At 41.2% G+C, this 20,233-nt stretch overlaps 1 protein-coding gene and 1 long non-coding RNA gene across 4 annotated transcripts in view; one reads left to right on the top strand and one right to left on the bottom strand.

The window, feature by feature from the left end:
* Positions 1-132: 132 nt before the first annotated feature.
* ELF1 (E74 like ETS transcription factor 1) overlaps positions 133-20,233 on the bottom strand; it is a 74,427-nt gene continuing 54,326 nt past the window's right edge. For all 3 annotated transcript variants that reach the window (XM_053397554.1, XM_053397556.1, XM_053397557.1), the window contains 7 exons: positions 17,736-17,910; positions 15,459-15,566; positions 14,374-14,535; positions 9,247-9,330; positions 6,217-6,409; positions 4,825-5,274; positions 133-1,731 (listed from right to left, as the gene is read on the bottom strand). In XM_053397554.1, the coding sequence (XP_053253529.1) occupies positions 1,107-1,731; positions 4,825-5,274; positions 6,217-6,409; positions 9,247-9,330; positions 14,374-14,535; positions 15,459-15,566; positions 17,736-17,910 (1,797 nt within the window). In that variant the 3' untranslated portion in view covers positions 133-1,106. The remainder of the gene's footprint in view (positions 1,732-4,824; positions 5,275-6,216; positions 6,410-9,246; positions 9,331-14,373; positions 14,536-15,458; positions 15,567-17,735; positions 17,911-20,233) is intronic.
* On the top strand, positions 1,727-7,869 carry LOC128418102 (uncharacterized). Its single transcript, XR_008331660.1, has 2 exons — positions 1,727-4,545; positions 7,603-7,869. It is a non-coding gene; the product is annotated as an uncharacterized LOC128418102 (long non-coding RNA).

Genomic DNA, 20,233 nt, shown 5'->3' with positions numbered 1-20,233 from the left:
GACACTTCATTATTTGCTGTACTGTGTTTGAATTTGTTTACCAAGACTGTTTTATCCTGAACTGTTCTACATGGTAATGCATGCCAAATTTATCTCTCCAGACTCCTAGATTCACAAACAAAAACATATAAACATGTTGTACTTGATTTATTTTCATAATAAACCAATTAAAATACAAAAGACAAAAAAGGTTCAGAAGGGTTCCACAATTTAAAATTTTTTTAAATACAAATCCACTCTGTAATATCTGAATACATATAACTTTAGAGCTCTAAACATAATGATCTTATTTGTATCTATAAAATATTGCTCTATGGAAAATTTTTTTTGAAAAAGTCTTTGAGAAATTAAATTACATATTTACAATAGAAAACTGTAGTTCTATAGAAACATTTTAATCTCAAAATACTTTCATAAATCATACAATTCTTTTTTCACCTTCCTACAAAATAATGGGAAACACATTTTTTAAAGCTTGAATGTTGAAGTGGTCTGAAAATAATTGCACCTGTAATGATAACTTCAGTTTTGGTGAACAGGGAATACCCAATATATCCGCATTATGAAAACAAAAGCATATTGTAAATTAGTATCTTCTTGGGACGGGAGGTGTATTTCATTTTGCACAATGAAGTAGTTGGTGCAAACCACAATAGAAACAAGGATATTTCCAACTGTCCGCTTGTTTTCTGTCCATATAAAAACAAAAGTATTTTAGTTCACTGGCATTAAACAAATCTTTGGAATTTGCTAAAAGAATCACATAGATGGGTGAAAACATCTTTGTAGAAATCTATTATTTTAAAGCACTGATTACAGCAATGGTTATAATATTATGCAAGATAGCAAGATAGACAAATAATGCATGAAGTGTATGAAATTAAGATTTTTTGGACAGTGATCTAAAAAAGATAAATGCCATATTCCTTCAAGCTTGCATTTTTAAACAGTAATATTTTATATCATTTAGCAAACAAAACACTGAAATTAAGTGTATCGTATTACTTCTAAATTAATTTCAGAAATTAAAGTAGCTTTGTAATGCCTGCTTTGGAATCAAATGATACATAAACAGCTGATGAAGTCCCATCACACACAAAAAACCTTTACTTGTATGAACTTTGCTCCAGCTGTTCACTTTCTTGCTTAATTTGCACAGAAGAGGGAAATCCATTGGAGTTGGATACCACCGCCATCAAAGGCTGCTGTTGGAAGCCTTGCTCTGAGTGTTTGCATTCTTCCACTGTGTTATCCTCTGCCTCTGATTTTATCACTCCTTGTATAACAGTTGGTTTCGTTTCTGGAGCTTTAATGACGGAAGTGATCACAGTGTTGGACGGCTGAGCAACAACGTGTGAATTGCTGGGCGTAAAAGTTACCACGGGGGTAGCAGTGTTGAAGGATGGAGAAGAAGCCATGTTGACTGTTCCATTGCAAATGGTCTGCACGTTGCTGGTGAGAACTTGGTGAACCTGAGCAGGACTGAAGACAATGGATGAAGGAGGAGAGACTGGCTTGGGAGACTGCAGCATAATGTTCTCTTTAAGCACAGTCATGGGCTGTGAAGTTGGGATGGCTTGTAGAATAAACTTTTGGGGTGTTGTGGTGGATGTTGGATCTGTGCTGGCTATCACTGTGGTTAGAGGCACTGTCTGGAGTGTTACTGTATGCAGCTGCTGGTGATTCCCTGGGGACACAACAACCGGAACTTGGCTTGGGGCTTGGATAGTCCTGTTAAGAGAGGCAAAAATAATTACATTTCCCCCCCCTGCTTCTAATGCATTTGTAATATTGTTCTGTTTGAAAGCCACATAACAATGAACTTGCCTTCAGCCTGGAAAGCCAATGCTAAATCCCTAATGAGGACTCACTGGAAAGCACCAAACTCTCTTTCAGCCTAAAGCAAACGATGTTGAGGATGAGGAGAAAACTGGAATAGTTGTGAGGAATATGACAAATGAAGAGGGCGAGGCTCTTCACACATTAAAACTAAAACTAAAGTCTGACACAAAGCTAAAGTATTAACATACAAAATATCTTGAATCTTTGTGAACACAATTTAGAAATAAAATCTACTTGTTCATCCAAAATAGAAGTAACTCAGTTGACCACCGTAACTTTCCCCAAATCTGTTCAGTATCAAAATATTACTTTTACCATGTGCCCAGAGAGTTCTGCCTGTGCCTCCTCCTCCTCCATCTCAGTTTTGCCCTTGCAGAACTTAGCAGGGAGAAGGAGGACAGGGACAAAGCCAGAAGCAGAGGACTCTGCCTGCCACTTCTTGGCCTCGCTGTCTCCACCCTGCTGCTCCCAATGGGCATCAGACACTGGTGAATTCCAATGAAGGCCTTTTTCATTTCTGCACAGCATAAGCCTTGAGATAGCTGAGAAGCAGGGAGTGGCTGCTGTCAGCTGATATTCAAACAGAGAGCAAATTTAGAGAGTAGGGTTCATTATTGCTCTTCTGGCTGAAAAATGGCCGCACTGTAAGACTTTTCCCATGGCATCACAAAGCTGAAAAAGACCCAGAATCCTCTATTCACACTTCTTACCCTAGAAGTTACTTTCTGCAAATACAAGTGAGGGTGGATGTTTAAAATATCCCCCTGGCGAAAAAGGCAAATGCAAAAAAATTGCAGAGAGGCATATTTTTGATGCTTTCTTTTTGGAATGGCTAATTGATTCTATTTTTCAAAGGCTACAAAAGACACCTTAAATAAAACAGCAGCAAAAAAGTAGGGAAACACTTCGGCATGACTGTTTATCTTCTTAAAATACCCCCCCATCAAAAGTCCTCCTCAGCTTCAATAACTAACAGTTCCTTAGTTTTGCACAAACGACTCAAGAAATAGCGAAGTCTGTGTGCCTGGATGTGTTTGTGTTCTGTAAGGAGGAATTTAAAAATAACCCTCAAAATAGGGAGTGTCTTCTGTATTTCTCTCCCTCCTTCTACCCCTTGGTACTCATACATTTCGGCTCCCGAACGATTGAAACCTGGAAGTGAGTGTTCCGGTTTTCAAACATTCTTTCAGAAGCTGAACGTCCAGCGCAGCTTCCGATTGGCTGCAGGATGCCCCTGCAGCCAATCAGAAGCCACACCTTGGTTTCTGAATGTTTCAGATGTCGAATGGACTTCCGGAATGCATTCTGTTCAAAAACCAAGGTACGACTGTATTCCATTTTGTTCCATGCCACCCTCCAATACTGCTCCCCTCTCATCCCATTGCCTTGTACTTCAGTCCTCCCTGCTTGTGTCGGCTGTGAAGCACTCTGGAGGCAAGCCCAACCCAGCCCAGCAGAACCACAACACCAAGCATGGCACTTCTAGGCATTGTGAGGCCCCTCAAAACTGGCTGTTGTGGACTAACCATATTCACAGATTTTTATCTCTAATGCCCACTGACCAGCAGTGAAGTCTGTGTGAAAATAAGTAAATAAAAGTTTGCATCTGAAAGCAACAGCCTGTGTATTGGGCTTTTATTGGAATTGTCCCCACCCCCAATCCAAGTTTGGAGGAGGAACAGAATTCCCAAGCCAATGTTTCAGTTATTCAGTGCAACTTGTTTTTTGTTGTGAGGTGAGCACCATAACCCCAATATTATAGTTTTGAGGGAACAATGACTAATTTTCAAACTTTTTCTTGTAGCCACTGGGTTCTGGACTACATATGTGCCAAATTCTAAATTTCTGGGTGCCTTGGATGTACATTAACCATTTGAGAGAGAAGTGCAAATTTGCCCTCCACTTTTAGGTATCTTATTTTCACATCTTCCTAGTGTCCTAGTCTATGCATGACAAGCCAGATGCAGTCCTATCTGGCCTGCTAACCACCCATTTAGACTTTTGCAATGGGTTAGACATGGAGCCAACTTTTAAAAAGCACTGAAAATTGCCGTTGGTCCAGAATATGCTCCCAAGATTATTTTGGCCACATTACATCCCAGCTCTGCCAGCTGCACTGGATCCCAATTAAGTTTCTGGGCTCAATTTAAAGTGATGCTTGCATACTTTTAAAGCTCTTAACAACTTTAAAGGCCAAGTTACTTTTAAAATTTTTTTATTTTCTCTGATCCTTAACATCCTCATCAGAGGAGCCCGTGCTTCAAGTGCCCTTGGCAAATGAAGTGAGATGGGTGGCTCCTAGGAAGAAGGCCTTTGTGGTGGTGGCATCCTGTCATTGTAGCACCCTCCCATCTTTTTAAAATTATAGGCTTCTCAAATCAGGGTTTGTGATTTATTTTATATGCATGTTCTTAATTGCTGTACTTATTCATCCTTCAATAATAACTTTTATCATCTGTATCATCATATTTAGTATTGTATTTTATTCCTTTAATTTTTTGTGAGCCACCCAGAAGGTATATGTCATTGCACAGTGTGGAGGAATGAAGGTACACATCTGTCTGTTTTAGGGCTTGGAACAGACTTTCAAAGTTCAAAGCCTTGTGCTGTTGTGGACCTGTTTAGCAGGAGCTGCTTGGTGGCAGCAGGGAGCAAAGAGACTGGGAGCTTCTCTCTGGGAGCTGACATCTTCACAAAGTCAAGGTAACCCAAGGTTTGGCTTAAGTGACTTGTTGACGAAACTCAAAATGGTTTCTGGTTAACAATTTAGGTACTGTTATTATTTGTATGTTTTAAACAGATTTTATATATGTATATAGTTTTAGTTCTCTTAATTGTTTTTTAATTGTTTTTTCCATGTTTTTAGTGATTCTTGTTCTTATCTGTAAGCTGCCTTGAGGGGGAAAAGCGGGGTATTATGATTGTTGTTGTTAAAGCTAGCTGCGCCCAGCAGCCCCAGGTGCCCTGTTCTGACATTCTTACCTTATGTTCTCCTCCAGCATGTTACTGCTCACAGCTGTGTTTCCTTCTGGAATGGGTTGCACGGGGTGCATTAAATGTACTGTCCGATAAAGCTGAGTTGGATGGACTGGCTGACTAGGCTGCACCATCCTCAACACTTCTGATGTCACGGTGGGCAGCTGCTGTTGAAAATTTTCAATGGGCTGCTTAAGCCTGGCAGACTTGGAGCTGACTGGAGTCTTTAAAACAGCAGCAGATGTTCCTTTTTGTGCCATGTTTGAAGACGTTTTAGACCTGCCCATTTGGTTTCTATTACCAGCAGGTGCTGATTGTAAAGATGAATCGGGGGAATCTGTACTCAAACTTGGATCTTCATCATCTATGTAAACAAGGTCTTTTGGCATTTCTTTAAACTGATACACCAAACGTTGTCCTTCTACTTTGGCCAGAATGCCTCTTTGGTAATAATATCTATTTGAAGTAGGAAAACACACCAAAGATTACACAAAGGAATAGAGTTGTACCTTGGTTGTTGAACAGAATCTGTTCCAGAAGTCCATTCGACTTTCGAAAACGTTCGAAAACCCAAGGCATTGCTTCTGATTGGCTGCAGGAGCTTCCTGCACTGAATCGGAAGCCGCAGAAGCTGTGTCGGACGTTCGGGTTCCAAAGAACGTTCACGAACCGGAACACTCACTTCCGGGTTTGCGGCGTTCAGGAGCCAAAACGTTTGAGTCGCAAGGTGTTCATCGACCAAGGTACGACTGTACTTAAAAGTTGGAGAAACTCTACCTAAAATACTGTTTTAACACTAACAGGTTAATGCAGCAATATGCACTTTTAAAAGAATGAACACAATTCATTTCCTGCTGTTTCTGTTCTTGATGAGCTTTGAATACTCAAGTACTTTCCCCCAACAGATCACTCTCCATATTCTGAAAGGTCTTCATGCAACCAAGGACATTCTGCTCAAAGTACAGAACAGGATCCACCTGGGCTTATGAAGCCACACTGCAAACAAAAATGCAGTTGTGGGCCTGAGATGGTCATGATTTAACAGCCGGTATCCATGCTAAGAGAGGAAGATTGTGAGCCATGTCTTACCAGTCCAGCGCTAGCTAGTCTTGATTCAATCACAGTATTAATATTTCTAGAATGTTAATATTATTTTCAATCTTTTCCCTCCCAACAGTCAGCATGGCAGGCTCACTGATCAGACTCTATCCTCATTAGGTTGGGAGTGTGGTTGTTGTTTTGGAGAGCGGGGTGAGCTCCGCACAAAGTATTTTTGTATATCTGTATATAATATTTACTAGTATTAGTGCTTAACATTGTTTTAGCTTAGGATGCTCTCCCCCTTATGATATACATTTTGTGCTGAGTATATTCTGTCATGATCTTAAGTTTACCTACCTGAGAGCCCTGCCCATTGTTTCATAATTCATATCGGGTTTGTTTTTGTGCTTTCCCCACAACCTTGACACGGCCTTGGAATCCACAAGCTTAAAAATGCCCTTTTCCCTCTGAGTCCATTTTATGTACTTCGGACAAGTGGCTTTGTCCTGAAGCAGAGCTAGCAAGAACTCCCAAAGGTAAATTGTGTTTCCTAAAATAAATGAATAAAAAGAATTTCAGAAAGACACATTTTGAGAAAACAATTGTTACCGCAGTAAACAACAAATAACTTGTCCCAATAAAATGATACTTGTAAGTACAAAGATGTGTAATTTCTTAATTAACTGAAAATAAAATATACAAACGATGACCTTCACATACATAACAATAACTTCAAATAAATTATCCTGGATTTTGGGACCCTTCTTTTCTTCCATAGTCCCACAGCCACCTCTCTGTCTCAAAATCGCATTATGGGTTCATTATAATATACCACTCATGTAGATAGAATCATTAGAATTCTATGCAAACATTGGCATGCACTCTGGAATGTACCAGGTTGTAATGAATTTCCTTTGATTGGCCTGAGACGGACCAAATCAATTAAGGAAATGTTAGTACACACGGATATGAATTCCGAAAGAATTATAATATACCATCAGTAGTTCTGGGCCCACTGGTCACCACAAATGTAGCAGATGTTTATCCTGCCCTTTTTCTTCACAGATTAAAGAAATTTATGATGAGAAAACTAATTTCAGATTTGTTATTTGTCAATTTAGTACATGTCAGACCAGAGACGTTGTCTACCTTATTCAATGTCCTTGTAATCTATTGGCTCCACCACTTCAAGCAGTTGGGGTTCGGATTGGGGAACATCGTTCACGCATACGTAACACCAACATGGAGGTACCTCTGGTAGAATATTTTGTTTCCCACAACCATTCAGATACGGATTTATTATTTACAGTTTTATGGGTGAGTCAGGGGAGAAAGGGTATCAGAAAAGATTATGAACATCAGTTACGGCAGCAAGAAACCCGTTTTATTTTTATGTTTAAATCCATTCATCCAGGGGGACTTAACTCGGAATTAGACCTCAAATGTTTTATTTTATTATCTGTATCCTTGCTGTTACTTTGTACTGTGGCTTTAAGCTCAGTCTCCTTGTTATCAGTATCACCTGGGGCTGGCTATATATATTTTTCAAAAAATGATGTTAGTAACAGTGACTACATAATCGTATGAGCACTGTTCCAGAGTATTTTTCATTCTCATGTATATTATATCAATTCAAAAAAAGATTGGGTATGTAACCTTTTTATGTTACAGTTTATAATTTCCACGCTATTTGAAGTTATTGTTATGTATGTGCAGGTCATCGTTTGTATATTTTATTTTCAGATAATGAAGAAATTACACATCTTTGTACTTACGAGAGTTTGTTGAAATAATTGGCTGGTGAAGAACTGAACGAAACAGTAGTTACTATCCGGAAACACTGTTCAGCAGAGTTCAGAGTTGGACATCAGAATTGGACATTTGCTGATTATACAAACTTGATTTCCGCTGGGTAAAGTCTGGCACCGTGACTTATTCAAGGACTTTCAGAGACTTCAGTTTGATAGTTTTCATGTTTTGCATTATTCCATAAAGTTTTCTATACTGTAAGTGTTTCTGGCCATTGTGTTGCTTTCAATATTGCTGAGTCACATTTTGCAACACAATGGTTTGTTTGTTTACCCAATAGAATGACAGACTTTCATTCTATGAAAGTTTCATCTGATTACTCTAAATATCATGCCACATTTTCCCATGAGTGCTGGGTAGATTCCTGCCACAATCTGTATGATTTCTCTATTCAGTAAACACTTGCCAAAAGTTATAAAAGGAACAGGGATTGTATTTGTCCCTTGCTGCTTTGACAGCCAATGCCATTTACTCTGGGACACCAAGAGTCGATGTGAAGCCCATCGTCAGTTTCCCAGCATCTGGCTATCTCCATACGGGCAGCTGCCAATAGAAAGGCTAAGAGGTCATCATTCGGGTAATCTTGAGTGGGTGGGGTCCTAAGTCCAAGTAGTGCTCATTTCCTTGAAGTCAGCACTCCAAAAAAGGTTTGATAAAGCCGCAAAACCACCAATAGAGAAATAAGTCCCTTTGACTGCACCCCCCCCCAACATTTAGGATTGACTTCCTTAGATATTTGGGGTTGCCTCAAGAGGGCACAGGGCCACCTATGCAGAATGAGGATTCCCTTATCTTTGCAGAAACCTATTTCAACGGGCTCTTGGACTACAAAGCTGTCCAATTTTGTTCCAACTTTATGTTGATCATTTTCAACATTTTGTCAAAAAGCAAAAGTATTTGAATCCAACTATTATACTTTGGTTCTGAGTGAGCATGTCAAGGCTATAACATTTGCAGATTCTCTACCATCAAGTTCAATAATGCCCAGAGTCTCCACACAAGTAGCACTATGTAGAGAATTTTACATGGGATCAAATCAGTCTATATCGTAAGGAGCTCACAAGCATTACAGGACTTGTTCATAGTTCATAGTGTTGCTATTCTTCACTTAGACTAGTATTATCTGACAGGCACAGAGCAGAGTCCATTGTAAGACACACACACACACACACACACACACCCTGGAAAAGCCACCTTTATACTGTAAACCTCCCTGTGATTCTTGGATGGAGGGCAGTATGTAAGCTTAATTAATAACAACAACAACTTAAAAATACGGTGTGGCTTAGTATCAGAAAGTACCAGCAGTGGGTACCTGTGTACTCCTGCAGTACAAAAAAGCAGCACTTGCCATGGAATGAGGCAAGGGCAATTTCACAATTATCTTCTTTACTGTTATCACTGTAGATGGCAAATTCACTTCAGATGAAACAAGAAACACCTCTCATTGCCTCTTAAACCCTATGATCAGAATGAAGCAGCCCTGCTGAAGTAATAGTTGTGCTTGACTCCCAATTATCCAGAATGTTATATACTCAGCTCTATCGACAGGCGTCAGATCACGTTGCCGATGCTTACCCTTCCCATCTTTGCTTTTCTTTTTCACTGATATGTTTGGAGTCAGAGTAGGAGATTCTGGTCGCGGAGCTTTGGGTTTCTTCCCTGAAATAAAATGACTGTTGTATGAACTTTCACACTGAAACTATAAAACAGACATAGGGCAACCAATGCTTTCACTGAATATCGAACTCACGGCATGTCAGATTTAAAACAACCAAACTGCTAGATAAGATCACAACAGTTCAAGGACCCAGCACACCAATGGAGTCCAAGTCAATGATTTTACAGTACTTACTTTGTGGGACAAATAGCTTCCCAATTATGGATCTCCAAATAATTTATCCAAAACTTAGCAATAAGCCTTTGCTAGTTAAATTCTGATAATTTATATTTATCCCATTTAGCAATGAGCTAAATAGGCATCTAAGAATCAATATTTTATTTATTTTTAATTTATAGCATCAACTGATTTTAAATAAAAACTGTAAATGGCTTACAAAAATATTAAAATTACCAATAAAAAGTTAAAAACAAGTGATTAAAACAATTAAAATTAACAGTAAAAGAGTAAAACATCAATATCTACAGCAGTTTACAAAAAGAATAAAACAATCAAATCAGTAAAAACAGTTAAAAACAACTATTAAGAACATTATTTAAAATAATTAAAATCAATGATAAGCCTAAAACCAGATTAAAATACATGTAAACACTCCACATATCTAGATAGGCTTGCATTAAAAAAAGCTTTTAGCTGGCACCAAGAAAAGTGCAGTGAAGGGGCCTGCTTGATGTCATGAGGCAGGGAGTTCCAAAGTGCAGGTACTGCTGCACTAAAAGATCATTTTCTTACAAACGTGAAGCAAGTAATATGTGGCTCTGTAACAGCACCAGTTCTGCTGGTTGAAGCAGATGAGTGGGAGCATATGAGGTAAGCATAAAGTAAAGTAAAGTTAAAAAAAGTAAAGAAGTTCCAAGCCATTAAGCTTGGCCTGGAAACAAAATCAGTAACCAGGGCAGATCCTGGAACAGAGATGCTCTATGCTGACAAGGCCTCACTCCTGTTAGCAACCATGCAGCAGCATTCTGCACTAAGTGCGGTTTCTGGGTCAGAGCGTAAGCGCAGCTCCACAGAGAGTCCATTGAAGCAATCCAATCTTGAAGTCACCAGTGCCTGAACTACTGTGGTCAAGCTCTCGTGGTCCAGAATGGTTCAAGCCACCGTTCCAGTCACAGTTTGAAAAAGATGCTTCTAGACACTGAGGCTGCCTGGGCCTCCAATGATGAAGATGGATCTGGAAGCATCCTCAGGCTGCCTTCAGTGGTAGCGCAACCCCACCATGGGTGATTGACCATTTCCCCACATGGTCAGCATGGTAATGTGCCAGGATGTCCCCAGTTCCCATATCATGTAAACAAGGAGGTACTTGGCCCCCCGCCCCATTTCTGATATGAATGCTAAGCATTATTACACATTGGCCACATTTGCACAACACAATCCTGGCTGGTCTGGAAGTCATTAATCATGGTTCCCGGTACACATGCAACAGGAAGCTATGTCAACTGTGACTTCCTGATCTGATTTCCTCACTTGCCTGAAGGGAGAAGTGAAATGGAAGCAAAGAGGTTCAAGTGACTGTACAAAACGAGCACATGTCATGTGGTTTATTAAACAACTTGGCCATGTGATTATTGTATAATCATCTTTATCAATTTATATTATATGTATATATAAACATATACATGGGAGGAATTCAACGTCACACTAAGGTGGTAATTCTGTCAGCACAAGCATTTCGGCTTGCACACAGTTCTGTGCAGAGCAAGGGGAGAAACTCCATTGGGTAACAACAGAAAGGACTTATGCAGGGCTTCCACTGATGCAACTCATTAGTTGAATCTACCCATCATTATGGCTCATGCCATGTTGGAGACTAAGAATCATAGAATCTTAAAGCTGGAAGGTACCCCAAGGGTCATCTAGTCCCACCCCCTGCAATGCAGGAATTTCAGCTAAAGCATCCATGAGAGATGGCCACTCTGCTTAAAAACCTCCAAGGAAGGAGAATCCATCACCTCTCGTGGGAGTCTGTTCCACTGCTGAACAGCTCTTACTGTCAGAAAGTTTTTTCGAATGTTTAGTTGGAATCTCCTTTCTTGCAACTTGAAGCCATTGGTTCGAGTCCTACCCTCCAGAGCAGGAGAAAACAAGTTTGTTCCACCCTCCACGTGACGGCCTTTGAGATATTTGAAGATGGTTATCTTGGTCATCTCTTTTCCAGGCTAAACATACCCAGCTTCCTTCAAGCACTCCTCATAAGGCTTGGTTTCCAGACCCTTGATCATCTTGGTTGCCCTCCTCTGCTCAACTTCCAGCTTGTCAACATCCTTCTTAAATTGTGGTGCCCAAAATTGGACACATTATTCCAAGTGCGGTCTGACCAAGTTAGAATAGAGTGGTACTATTACTTCCCTTGATCTGGACGTTAGACTTCTGTTGATGCAGCCAAGAATAGCATTAGCTCTTTTTTGCTGCTGCATCACACTGTTGACTCATGTTAAGCTTGTGGTCCACCAAGACCCCTAGATCCTTTTCACATGTACTGCTAGTAAGCCAATTGTCCCCCATCCTATATATGTGCATCTGGTTCTTCCTGCCTAAGTGCAGAACCTTACATTTGTCGTCACTGAAATTCATTTTGTTAGCTTGTGCCCAGTTCTCCAATCTGTTACAGTCATTTTGAATTCTGATTCTTTCTTCTGAGGCATTAGCTACCCCTCCCAAATTGGTGTCATCTGCAAATTTTATGAGCATCCCCTCAATTCCTTCATCCAAGTCATTTATAAAGACATTGACCAACAAAGGGCCCAGGACAGAACCCTGCGGCACCCCACTTGTCACTTTTTTCCAGGATGACAAGGAACCATTAATGAGTACTCTTTGAGTTCGGTCAGTCAACCAGCTACAAATCCACCTAACAATAACCTCAAGAAAGTCTTTATTTTTTCTTTGTCAAAAGCCTGACTGAAATCAAGATATACTATGTCCACAGCATTTCCCTGATCCACCAAGTTTGTAATTCCATTAAAAAAAAAATCAGATTGGTGTGTCATGACTTATTTTTGAGAAACCCATGCTGGGTCTTTGTAATCACAGCATCCTTTTCTAAATGCTCACAGAGCGACTGCTGAATTATCTGTTCTAGGACTTTTCCTGGTACTGATGTCAAGCTCACTGGTTGGTAGTTACCTGGGGACAGCATTTGCCCACCTCCAGTCTGTAGGGACCTCACCTGTTTTCTAAGAATTCTCAAATATAATAGACAAAGGCTCTGAAATTACATCCATAAGCTCCCTTGGATGCAGCTCATCAGACCCTGGTGATCTGAATTCATTTAAAGTAGCTAGGTGTTCCCTTACTTCCTCTTTTCCTATCTTGGGCTACAGCTCCCTCCTTACATTATTTATTCTGTTATCACCAGGTTGGGCATCACTTTCCTTTTGGGTAAAGACAGAGGTAAAGTAGGTGTTGAGGAGTTCCGCCTTTTCTCTGTCACCCTATAGCATTTCTCTATGTTCCCCACACAGAGGACCTGCCACTTGCTTGTTCTTCCTCTTACTTCAGACATAGCCAAATAAACTTTTTTTATTATTTTTAACCTCTCTTGCAAGCCTGAGCTCATTCTGAGCTTTAGTCAGCCTGACTTTCCCCCTGCAACTGTAGGCTACTCGTGTATGCTCCTTCTTTGTGATTTCCCCTTTCTTCCATTTCTTATACATGCCCTTCTTAACTCTCAGCTCATCTGTAAGCTCCTTATGCAGCCACACTGGTTTCCTTCCACTTTGCTTGCCTTGTAACTGGAATGTACTTTAAAAAAGGAAGAAGCACCTCCCTGTGATGGGCTTTCACACAGATGGCATGCTGTTTAGGCATATGCATCAGCCGAGAGGTACCTAAACACATAGGCTTCACACCAGCACAAATAACACAGAAAGGAGCCATAAGCTGAATCTGACCTCTGGTCCAACTGGCTCAGCGCTGTCTACACTGAATGCCAATGGCTTTCCATGCTTTCACTGTCCTACCTGGAGATGCTGTGGATTAAAACTCAGAACTTTTGCATGGAAAGCAACTGCTCTACCATGGAGTCATGGCCTCCCCAATTAAATGATGTACTTTCAATATTTGTGCCACCTGTGTGGAGTTCAATCACCAGGAAGGAGTTTCCAGAGGTCTCTGCATTTTAAATCAGTTTTAGGTTTGCAGAATTGAAGTAGGCTGAACATGCTGCTAACCTATAGCTTCTACTCTGAAAATACCCAAGAATCAGAGTAGGTAGGTACTGAATTTAAACAGTTCAGTTCATGCTGTCTCTATCTTAGAATAATAATACAGAATGCTGCAGCGAGGCTCCTCACAGGGTCTCTGCCATGGGAGCATATTCACCAAGTGCTTTTCCAGCTGCATTGGCTCCCGCTGGAGTACAGGGTCAGATTTAAGGTGCTGGTTTTGACTTTTAAAGCCCTTCACGGCCTAGGACCCTCGTACCTATGGGATCGCCTCTCTTGGTATGCCCCACGGAGGACCTTAAGGTCCATATATAGCAACACCCTAGAGGTCCTGGGCCCTAAGGAAGTTAGATTAGCCTCAACCAGAGCCAGGGCCTTCTCAACACTGGCTCTGGCCTGGTGGAATGCTCTGCCTCTTGAGAACAAGGCCCTGCGGGATCTGATCTCTTTCCGCAGGGCATGTAAGACAGAGTTGTTCCACCTGGCCTTTGGCTCAGAATCAGTTTGATTCCCTCCCCGTTTTTCTTTTTCCTTTCTCCTCCTATGATGAGATTGCTTCCTAATTGTTTTAATGTTGTATCTTAATTTTTTAAATTGTATTTTAATCAACTTGTTTTTATTATTGGTTGTTAGCTGCCCTGAGCCTGGTCTTGGCTGGGGAGGGCGGGGTATAAATAAAAAATTATTATTATTATTATTATTATTATTATTATTATTATTATTATTATTATTATTTTACTGATGAGCCACTATGCTAATTTGGATTATTTTTCCAATTGTTCAATGGATATTATAAACATGCACATACTTATTCCATTTGTAGGAGAATGTTTAGCACATAATCACATTTCTTACCTTTTCTCTTTTTTGGTTGCTCAAGTGCTAGAGTGCTTGGTGATTCAGCAAATGCATCTTGGATTTGGTGAACCTCCATCACCTCTGGAATCCCATCTAGTGTGACTGACACATGAGTTATAGGACCAAGGTCAACATCCTCCTCCATCCCAAACCCATGGGCTGCAGAAAAACAATAAAGAAGTCAATGAACACTTTAATGCTTTTGGAAAGGTTTCTAGCAATGAGGTTACAAAATAGTCAAGGCTCTGTAAGAACAAAAGCTGACTTTTGAATTTCAATCACTTTAACAGAATAACTAATAAAATGCTAATGTATCTTGACACATGTTAATTTGAATATACTTAATGTAGGTTACCTATTTCTCTTGACTAATCAAGTGACCTACTTAATTACAACCTTACAGGGCTGTTAAGAAGGTGATACTGGATAACTCCATGTGTGCTGCCTTACCCTCTCTGAAGGAAGAGCAAGATAAAATGAATACATCAGCTCGTCCCGGAAGTGACTTAACCAAAAGTGAACCAAAAGAGAGAGGTCTTATAGTAGCTCCAAATCTGAAGCTACTGAAACGGATTAATGTGAACATCAAACCAATGTTTTTAAAAAATCAGTGATAAATTTAACATTTAAGTTGTAAAGAGAATGTGGAAAGAAAATGACGCTTGTGTGGACATTAAATATTTGTGCCTGATCCAGGCAACATTTTTACAGGTTTCATTAATGTCAATGTCATTGGCTTAAATCTTTCCAAGACCAATTAGACTCAAAAGCAACTTCTGTGAAATCATGCTCCTTCTTTAAATAAAGGGAAGAAGATCTACTAACACTACTCCTTTAAAGTAAAAGCTTTTCATTAACCCTTCCATTTCCGAAAATTGGAAGATTAGGACTAATTGAAAGGGTTGTTAATGATATTTTTAAAATAGCCTTATTTTCTTCCCTAGCCTGCCCTATGGTGCAATGGCAAAGCTACCAAGTAAACCTACTAGAGAGCTCAAGCCTTCTCTCCTGCAAAATTTAACACAGCCGCATAGTTTTTGGACAGAAGACACTTTGCACGGATATATTCCTGTCAGACTCACTTGATCTCTTCTCATCCAGCATTGGGCCAGGAGAATCCATATTAAGAAGAGCTTCAGCAGCTTCGATGGTTTGCATTGTTTCATCCCCATTCTGACAAGACGCTTCAACTGCAGATAAGAGAGATAATTCAGCAAAAGACTAGCATATGAGATGAAATGAAAACATTCTTTGATTTGGGTTTCATGCCATATATGGGATCTTGGAACATAACTACAAATCCCATGAGGAGAAAATATTCATGATAGTGAATCTGTAGCTGCATTTCCTGCTTTCAGCCACTCTTGTAATAAGCTTTCTCAAGCCTTGCACATTTTCCACTTTGTTATGCATAAATTCAATCTCTCCCCATGATGTCAGGGATTGTGTTGAGGAGGAATGGTGGGAGTCTCCCCCTCCCCCTGCTCCTGATCAGCATCCTGAATCCTCCCAGGAGCAGTGGAACAGTATAGATTTGGAACAGTGGTTTACAGAGGGACATAGTTCAGAATACAGAAGTTGGGAAGAACTGGGAGACAGAGAGTTAACAGGCTCACTTTCACTGGAAAGTGCCCATCTGCTCAGCCCAAGGTCAAGGAGAGCAAGATAAGGGGCAGCACAGAAAGCAAAGTGGTTGCAAGATCAGGTTGTAAGACGCAAAAGTGATGTGAGTGACAAGGGGGGAAGTGGGTGGAATCCTTAATTGTGAGCACCTGCTTCTGCTCATCTACTGCCAAAGTGGGGGGAGGAAGCAGAGTCCCTGAAGCCTGACACACGAAGCTCTTGAATTATTAGCTATGTCAAGAAACAGCACCAAAAAGATTGACAACTGAGGTGCTGTGTCTGGAGATTTCAGCTAATAATGAAGCAGAAGCAAGGCTCCCACAACAGTGTCTCAAGGAAAAACAAGATGGATGGAAAAACAATGTGTTGGTTCCAACATATTTTTTACTACATCTGTACCTCAAAAGGCCTTATGGTTCTGTCTAACTTTATTATCAGTCAGCAAACCACAATCCGTAGTTTGAAGTATGCTGGAAAATGATGGTTTGGTGTTGTCAGCGCTGCCCAAGGTCCCAGCTCACACAAGACCAACGCTGCTTCTTGCTCAAGTTAAAAAGTCTTTATTGAAGTTCAGTCTCATTTCCAGACGCGCAGCGCGCAACGCTACATCTATCCATCAGACCGTAGAAGTCCCATCTGAATCTCCTCCCCCCTGACACCAGCTTAAGATTCTAGCCTTACTCCACCTCTTCCTCTGTTCCTTCTTTCTCTGGGTCCTTCTGCTAGTCGGAGTCTCAGCCCTCCGAGATTCTTCTGACGCTGATTCTCCCGACTCTTCCCCCCCCCTCTTTCGGGCTTTAGGACCTGGCTCCCAATCCGGGTTTTCTGCTGTCCCGCGCTCCTCCACATTTGAACTTGGCGCGCGCGCGCAGCCTCCCACTTTCCTTCTGACCGTTACACTTGTGTCACTGCTCCCCCTTTCGGGGAGGCTAGCTGGACCTGGCCTTCCCTCCGTCTCCCCACTCCCCGATGGAGGAGAAGCTGGTCCTGACTCACGTGACTCTTCCCCCCCACTGTGCTCTGGTGGGGGAACTGGCCCTACTCCTCCGCTACTCCTTTGGGACTCCCCTCTGGTTCCTTGTTTATGGATCGTCCCCCCTGGGACTCGCCTCGCCCTTACCATAGGCGCCCCCTCCTGGGAATCTTCTGATTCGCTGGAGAAGCTCATGGAATCTCTCGGTCCACTGTCATATTCCCCTACGCTCCCCTCTGATTCCTCTCCTCCGCTCTCTATTTGCTCTCTCCCCTGCTCTTCTGCTCCTGAGCCTCTGACAGGTGTGATATCTGAATTGATAATCATAGTTACAGCTGTTGATCTGCCTCAAGATTCAGTAATGAGATGAACTTTTGAAGGTGAGTACAGAAAGGATGAAAACAAAAGCAGATAAGCAGTTATAAACCATGGGTTTGCCCCATCATTAGGAAACTCAAACTATGGTTCAGTGTGATAACTCAATTGAGCTGGTTCAGGCAATCATAACTTATTGAGCCAAAATATGCACAAGCTTTTGTCTGAGCACAGAGCCACTTCATGTGAGCTGAAATGAAATCAGAAAGCCTCCAATTAACCATAGTTTCCCATTTCATTTCAGCTAGTAACCATGGTTTTTCCAACTTGGACCAATCATGAAACCATGGTTAATTGGAAGCTTCCTGGTTTAACAGGTCAAAAGGCATGGACATATCTCAGCCACTGTGTCCTTAAGTGACAATGCAAAAAAAAAATGCTTACAAACCTGTAAGGGTGATATCATCATCTTCTATAATTTCTTCTTCTGCAACATCCAGCGAGTTCTCTGTTATCATGTCGCTGGGTTCAGCAACACAGGACAAACCAGAGTAATTGTTCAGGAGATCTGCACTGGGTACATGTTCCACAATGACAGCAGGAAAGATTGATGGATCACCCAGCTGTAAGAAGAAGGGGCAAGGCAAAAACAAAACATTACTTTATCAGCAAACAGTGGGAATAATTAGACATAATGTCACAACACAAATTGGCAAACGTGTTATCTGTCTCAACTTCATGAGTCAGCTAGAGCAATAAATTGCCTTGTAAGCATATCTTGCAATGTGTCTGCTGTAGCTTGAGGCATACTAGAATCCTGCTTTTTGGCACAGACATTGTGCATATCTGGGGTAGCCAATTTGGTGTCCTACAGAGCGTGGGTGCTGCTGTAGGACATGGGTGGCACTGTGGGTTAAACCACAGAGCCTAGGGCTTGCCAATCAGAAGGTCGGCGGTTCGAATCCCCCCGACGGGGTGAGCTCCCACTGCTCGGTCCCTGCTCCTGCCAATGTAGCAGTTTGAAAGCACGAAGTTCAAGTCGATAAATAGGTACCACTCTGGCGGGGAGGTAAGCGGCATTTCCGTGTGCTGCTCTGGTTCGCCAGAAGCAGCTTAGTCCTGCTGGCCACATGACCCAGAAGTTGTACACCGGTTCCCTCGGCCAATAAAGTGAGATGAGCGCTGCAATCCCAGATTCGTCCACGGCTGGACCTGACAGTCAGGGGTCCCTTTACCTTTACAGAGAATTTTAGGCAAGAATTCTTATCAGCACTAGCTGGGGATGATGGAAGTTGAAATCCATCACCTTCTGATGGGCACTGTGTAGGCTATCCCCGTCTAGATCATCTGATGAGTTGGGACCCACTAGTGGGACCCAGTGACGCAACATGGGGTGCAACAGGACACTAACAGTTTACACTTGCATGGTAGCAAAGTAATAAGTGTTCCTTAAAAATGTTGGACTAAAGTCATTTCCAGATAGAAAAGCTTGAAGACTACTATTCTAGATAATATTTTTTTTTAAGAATAATTTTTTATTAACTGACCAATCACATCAAATCAAACCAAATTACATAAATTCCAAATTACACAGCCGAATTTTAAATTTTTGTTGGGGGTACCCATATTTCAAGTTCCGAAGGGGATCCAATCAACTTCTTGCTTCTTACTGCTGTTTTGATGTCCACAAATCTAATCTTATGATGTTCACAGTACTATCCAGTCCTTTCTTATTGTTTTTCCACATCTCTTGTTGTTATTTTCATATATTTTTCCTTTCTCTTTGTGACCTCTGATAGTCTCCGCAAGCTGGTTAGAACATTTTGTAATCCTGCGTGGATATTTTTTTTTTTATCCAGTAGCCATATCCAGACGTTTTCCATATAACATCACTTCCATACATCAAAACAGTCTTAGCGTCATTAATCTTCACCAATCTGCCTCCTTTCTCAAAACCTCTGAGGAGATTCAACAGGAATGCAGTCTAAAAACAAGTCCGTTCTTCCTCCCGGCTATAAATCCTTTGGCAAGATGGCGACTCCGAATTAATTGCTGCACCATTCCCAAAAGCTCTTATTGCTTCTCGATCTTCATAAAGCATACTTTTGGTTAAAGTTTATCTCCACACAGACCTTAATCATCCTGCTTGGGTCAGTTCAACTGACGATTCTAATGAGGTGGGGTTCTTGTAAATCACATAGAAGGAAAGTAAAAAAGGTCCCCCTCCCCATTCAGTCCCATTGTCAACATACCCAGCCTTTGGTGTATCTTCATCGTAAAATATTCCTGTTTCTCCAACCCGTCGTCTTCTTTCGCAGAGGTCACTTAAATTAGCAGACTTCACTCCCCTTCTTCACTTGAAATATGTGCATTTGCTTCTTTTGTAATTAGTTATTCCAAATTGCTGCAACTAGTGCGCGATCAGAGACAGCGTCCAGGAGAGCCGAGGTCCACACTGGGGCATTCTGCCTAGGGCGCTCACCCCCTTCTTTCAAATTAGGGGGTGATTTATGGGCACAGCAGGCAAGGGCAGTGTTCCCCATTTCCTTGGGGCAACAAGGGAGGCTGCCTACTCCCATAACAGCCTCTTAATTACCCCGTGTGGGTCGGAGAGATGGTATTGTCAGCCATCTTCCAATGCGCCCCCTAGTGGCCCCCCTATTCTAGATAATATTTGGGTCTTTTCCAACTCCATGAGAGCTGGTGTTGCATAGTGATTAAGAGCGTGAGTTGAGGTCTGGAAGTTCCCCATTTATATCTCACCTCAGCCATATAAAGGCACCTCAAGTGCCTTTAAAGTAAGCCTCAATCCGTAGTACAAGGACATTCATTCATTCATTTATAAACATTTTTATTCTTCCTTCAACATAAGGTCCCAGGGTATGTTATAACAATAGAACAAACAATTATAAAATCAAATAAAACCATTACAATTATAAAACACAT

Source organism: Podarcis raffonei, chromosome 7 (assembly GCF_027172205.1).
Source record: "Podarcis raffonei isolate rPodRaf1 chromosome 7, rPodRaf1.pri, whole genome shotgun sequence".
Classification (NCBI taxonomy): Eukaryota; Metazoa; Chordata; class Lepidosauria; order Squamata; family Lacertidae; genus Podarcis; species Podarcis raffonei.
Note: the sequence above shows the minus strand (reverse complement) of the source record. Positions and strands in the feature narration are given on the sequence as shown.